Raw genomic sequence first — 6,060 nt, 5'->3', positions numbered from 1 at the left:
ATTGACTCTGTACCTGTACCCCCTGTATTTATTGTTATTTACTGCTGCTCTTGAATTATTTGTTTTTCTTATCTCTTACTTTTTGGGGGGTACTCTGGATAAGAGCGTCTGCTAAATGACTTAAATGTAAATGTTAAAACTGCATTGTTGGTTAATGACTTTTAAGTGATCTTTTCACTGTAAGGTCTACACCTGTTTTATACAGCGCATGTGACAAATAAAATGTGATTTGATTAGATGTAGTTAATTATTGTACCGCATTCAACAGCAGTACCTAGCAGAGAGATGGTAACATTCACCCTGGAGGGCACTCGCATGCTGGGCTTGGTGCAATACACACACCAGGGATTATTATTCTTCATAAAATGCGCAAATTAATCATTAGATGAGGTTATAACCAACCCCCGATTTGGAAACGAGTTATCTCCAATACCTTGGCAACGCGTTATGTCGTCTAGTCTACTTTTTTTTAAACAACAGAAGCGGACCTAAAGCAAGGATTCAGTCTAATCAGTAACATGACATAAGGAACGTCGTTTGGAATCTATAACCGTGTTGGTTTTAGAATGGGAATATTATTGGTCAAAAAAAAGACAGAACAGATCAACAGCTTTTAGTGTGAACATTTTAACGCTTTCTAGTCCTCTATGTGGATAGAATTTTTTCAGCATTCCCTCAGACGATGGCTTTTTTCCATTGCAGCTCAGTAGAGGGTGTGAGATCTATCTAAGAGCACCGGGCTAGAACGAGCACAGTCTCTGTGTAACCTCTTTGTGATTAAAATCCACCAAAGGAAAGCACTGGAAACAAAAGCAAGGAAGACACCGAAAGGTGTGAGGAATGCGTTTTTTTTTTGCAGTGGCAGTGTTATCAGCACTACATCTCCAGCGTCGGGTGTGAATTCAGCACCGAGGGGGAAAGAACAGCACCCACTGCTACCGCAGCACGACGAGAAAATCACGGATTTATAAAATTTGCAAGGTCAGTCAATACCGATCGAAAGCCCAAAAATGTGTCGACTGCTATTGCGGTTTGTTGTTTTCAATTATTTTCATACCAGCAAAAGGATCCATTCGATCTGAGGCAATTCTATATGGTCATTTTAAAGCTGGACGCCTGGACATAACGGGCTAGAAGAGCATGGATATTATAAAGGACTGTCGTCATTTCTTTTAGACCCGTCGGGTCTATCTTTTTGAGGATAAACTGGACTAAAAACATTGACTCAACAGCTCGTTTTCATGTCTTGAAATCGGGGATGAATTGTTTGTATTGAAAATGCTGCTTTGGATTGTCTTGCTGAAGGCGGCTCTTTGTGTGGCCATTGGAAATGTTACAAGGGACATTTGTAAGGAGCAGATATGCTCCTGCAATGAGATTGAAGGCGATTTGCACATTGACTGCGAAAAAAGGAGCTTTACTAATTTGCACCATTTGACTGGTCCCAGTTCCCAGTTTTATCACTTGCTATTGCATGGGAATTCTTTATCCAGGCTTTTCCCCAATGAGTTTGCTAACTTTTACAATGCCGTAAGCTTGCATTTGGAAAACAACGGTTTGCATGACATTGTCCCTGGTGCTTTTCTGGGACTGCAGCTCGTGAAAAGGCTACACATAAATAATAACAAGATACGGTCATTTAGGAAGAGCACCTTTCTTGGTTTAGATGACTTGGAATATCTTCAGGCTGATTTTAATCTATTGAGAGACATTGACCCGGCCGTGTTCAGGGACTTAAATAAACTTGAAGTGTTAATTCTAAATGATAACCTCATCAGTGCACTACCTATAAATGTGTTTCAACACGTTCCCATCACCCATCTCGACCTGCGAGGGAACCGAATCAAAACGGTGCCTTATGAGGGAGTTCTCGAACAAATACCGGGCATTGCGGAGGTTTTATTGGAGGATAACCCCTGGGACTGCAACTGTGACCTGGTTTCCCTGAAGGAATGGCTGGAGAATATACCGCAGAACGCGCTTATCGGCCGGGTGATCTGCGAGGCTCCAACGCCACTGCAAGGGAACGACTTGAACGAGACATCGGAGATGGATCTGTGTCCTTCAATAAAAAGTGGTGCTGACGAGAGTTTAGTTGCACCTCCTACCCAAGAGGAGACCTCTGTACCTGGGCCCGTTCCAACGCCTTATAAAGCTAGTGGTGATCCTGGGTCCCCAACTCCAGGGAATGGGAAAAAGGGACGCTCTAAATCGCACTGGCAGTTGAAAACGAAGCCCACATCTATGACAGGTGTGAATGGGGAGAGAGAGCAGCTGCAGATTGTGCAGAACGCATCATGCCCTGTGCCATGCAGCTGCAAGCTCATTGGATCCCGGCAGGGGTTAGGGGTTAACTGCGAGGGCAAGAAGATAGAGAGCTTGGCTAACCTAAAACCCAAACCCCTCACTGCGCACGAATTAAACATGAGAGATAACAACATCCACGCTATAAAAAAGAACCATCTCAATGGCTATTCAAGTCTGAATCTCCTTGATTTGGGTGGAAACAACATCAAATTGATAGACAACAGCACTTTTCAAAACCTCACCGAATTAAGATGGTTGTACATGGATAAGAATTACCTGGATACGCTCATTGCGGACATGTTCATTGGACTTCAAAATCTGGAATATCTAAGTTTGGAATATAATGACATACAGCTGATACTGGCAGGCACATTCAGCCCTCTGCCTAATCTGCGTGTGCTTTTCCTCAACAATAACTTGCTGAAAGCGCTACCTGTGGATGCTTTCCTTGGAGTGTCTTTATCAAAGATTAGCTTGCATAATAATTATTTCACATATCTCCCTGTCGCAGGGGTCTTGGATCAACTCAATTCGATCATACAAATTGATTTGCATGGGAACCCTTGGGATTGCTCGTGTAATATTGTCCCTTTCAAACAGTGGACGGAGAAACTGGGGGCAGATGTGATCGTTAGTGATCTCAAGTGTGAGTCCCCAGAAGAGTTCTGGAAAAGGGATTTCCGTCACGTCCGAAATGATCTGATGTGTCCCAAGCTGTATGACAAAATCTACCCCACCTCTCTCTCCAAAAACAGCACTTTCACCGCAGACACGGGTACGCGCTCGAACTCCTATGTGGAGCCGAACAGGGTATCCATCTCTGTACTAGTCCCTGGGCTACTACTGGTATTTGTCACGTCTGCGTTCACTGTTGTAGGCATGCTTGTCTTCATCTTGCGGAATCGCAAGAGATCAAAGCGGAGGGATGGTAATTCCTCTGCGTCAGAGATTAATTCCTTGCAGACAGTGTGCGACTCGTCTTATTGGCATAGCGGGCCTTACCATGCAGACGGGGGCGCGCAAAGAGGGTTTGACTGTAGCGCCCATTTCTCTCCAACAAATGATGCGTAAAACGACCACTGACAATAAAACCTGGAATACAAACAGACAGACAAATATAATGCGTTCTGTTGACACAATGGCAATTGAAGAACAATAAACAAATGCTATGTTACTAAGCTTCTTCACTCGCTTTTTGTCGGAGATAGACCATTTTTGTTTGCTCCAGTTGACTGTGGTGCCAATGAGTCTGCTACTGAACCAACTGTAATATATGTATAGACCCCCTCCCCGGCCCCCCATCCCAGTACAGCTATTTGCCGCAATCAGACTGACTATCTGAGAGAGAAGATTCGGGAAATGGTGCACGAGCGCATGAATGTAATGTAAATAACTGACTGTATCATATCTGCATGATTTCGCATGGTTTCAACACACACTGGGGAACCATACCATAATTAACGAAGAAGCCAACCCGACCCTTCTTTCATGTTATCAATATGAATATATACAGTATATATATATACATATAAAACCATATATGAATATATACAAAGTGCCATTTCTCTATTTTTTTGTGAACTACGTTATAGGATTTGTATTTGTTGTTTTAAAACTGTTAAAAAAAACGGAAAAAGAACACATTTGGATGAAGAAGAAGATAAACACTGTCCACGCATGTTCTTTTTTGTTTGTTTTATCATTTGGTTGTCGATAAATATCGGGGTTATTTATAATTGGTGCAAACCTTATCATATCTGCACATTCATCTCTTTATGAATGTATAATGTGTTATTTTATGGTGTGCCAATTGTTGAATTTCAGATGTTCGGGATGCAGATGAGCATGACCAATTAACGTCACTCAGATGGTTATGCTGCAAGGTTAATGTAGCTAAAAACAGTTCGTGGTTTTGTGTGTTAATGCCTATAGCCTGCTTTGGGGGAGAGGAGAAGGCTTTACCGAATTATATGGGGGTTTTCTAACTGCATATTTTTTCAAAATTAAAATGTTTTCAATGGAAGTAATGGTATGTGCAGTTCGATCTATGTACAGAGCGCAGGTAGACTATAATGCTTTTTTATGTAAAAAGTATTCCTCCACAAAGCGTAGGCTATGATTCACCTCCATTTATGTGAGCTTTTGTAAAGCCATCTACTGTGTCCAAATAATAGAAATGGACTTACATTTTTTGAACTAACGTGCTTAAAATAGATTGGGCAATGGTCAGTTTGCATACAGTAAAACAAAAATAAAACACACGTTTTAGCATTCGACAGTATTCATCTGATGCTATAGGGAAGACTAGGCATGATCGCCGCATTACTCGAGACGAGGAAACTCACGATGTCGCTGTTGTTGCATCTTCTCCATTGGAGGGAGGGCTGAGGTATAGGAGTTTTGCAAAAGGGCGTTTGGAATGGGAATCTTTATCTTGAGATGTTAATTAAATCGTCCATGAATGGGCAATGATGCATTAAGAAACATATATATTATTCAATATTAAAAGTGTTCAGCAGTCGGTCTGTTGCCCAATGCTATGACATTTTACTGAGCAACTATAATGACATCAAGATGATGATTACAGTGTACAATAATGGTTAGCACTAAAGGTGATATTCTAATAATCCATTCAAATGGATCAATGTCACTGATTCTGCAGTATCACGGTACAGATCGTAGGATTGTGAAATGTTTTTTTATTTGTTATATATATATATATATATATATATATATATATATATATATATATATATATATATATATATATATATATATATATATATGAATACTGTGTAAATTCAAGCTCTGAATTCGTTTTGTTCATACTGGTTTTTTATTTTTCATTAGGATCAGGTCCATCAATGTACCCACTGTATTTAATTATCTTATAAATAAGCATATGTGCAAGAGACCCCACTGCTACAATCAGTTTTGGAATAGTCTTGTCAATAAGGAATGACAAGTCAGACTGGCCTGCAGAAGGTCAAAGTGCTCAGAACCATTTCAATATCAAACATGTCTCAACCCTGTCTGTTTCATCATTTATCTTAATACAGCAACAAGCATTTTTCCCAGGCCTTTTTAACACTGTGGACTGACAGACTATATGGTTAAATGTGTGACTGTATTAGCAGAACAATGTTCATTGTCGAGTGACTGGGCTGTGTGTGTGTGTCTATACATTTAAATAATTAGAATTATTGATTAAATGTGTGTGCGAGTGCACTAGTGTCTGTCTACATGTGTGTGTATGTCTGTATGCCCCCCCCCCCACACACACACACACCACCACCACTAAATGTAACCAATCACATAGGCTGACCTTGGGGAGTATTATCTTAGCAGATCTTTGGCAACAACAGTGCTGTCCATCACTTCAGACTCCAGATTGTTGGTGTATTGCTTCAAAGGGTAATTATCCATCTCTACTGTGGAACATTTTACCATGGCTCATGAATTATTTGTCATATCTCAACGCTGTGTCCCAGAGTTACATTTATATGCTTTACTACATTTGACCTGCTTCTATTTTGTTAAATAAAATGTGGTTGAGGTTGAGTGAAATCTATGGGTTTCTAAGACATTTCATTCTTACCTGTGTTGAACTGAACCACAATATAATTGGATATGTGTGTGCTAAATGGGCTGGTTTTGTTTCAATAATAACCACTTGGTCTGTGCTGTCCATGGTTCTGAAAATGATTGCTGTGCTATTGCATTAGCAGAAAAATGCTAATGCAGCCAATTTAT

General features: G+C 40.5%; 1 protein-coding gene across 1 annotated transcript; it reads left to right on the top strand.

Annotated features, from left to right (window-relative positions):
- The first annotated feature begins 344 nt into the window (after positions 1-344).
- LOC124011346 (SLIT and NTRK-like protein 1) lies at positions 345-4,975 on the top strand. The gene has a single exon (XM_046324628.1). The coding sequence runs from the start codon at positions 1,279-1,281 to the stop codon at positions 3,376-3,378; it is 2,100 nt and encodes a 699-aa protein (XP_046180584.1). The 5' UTR covers positions 345-1,278; the 3' UTR covers positions 3,379-4,975.
- Positions 4,976-6,060: the final 1,085 nt, after the last annotated feature.

This window comes from Oncorhynchus gorbuscha, linkage group LG23, assembly GCF_021184085.1.
Source record: "Oncorhynchus gorbuscha isolate QuinsamMale2020 ecotype Even-year linkage group LG23, OgorEven_v1.0, whole genome shotgun sequence".
NCBI lineage: Eukaryota > Metazoa > Chordata > Actinopteri > Salmoniformes > Salmonidae > Oncorhynchus > Oncorhynchus gorbuscha.
The sequence above is the reverse complement of the archived record's forward strand: the minus strand, read 5'-3'. Positions and strand labels throughout refer to the sequence as shown.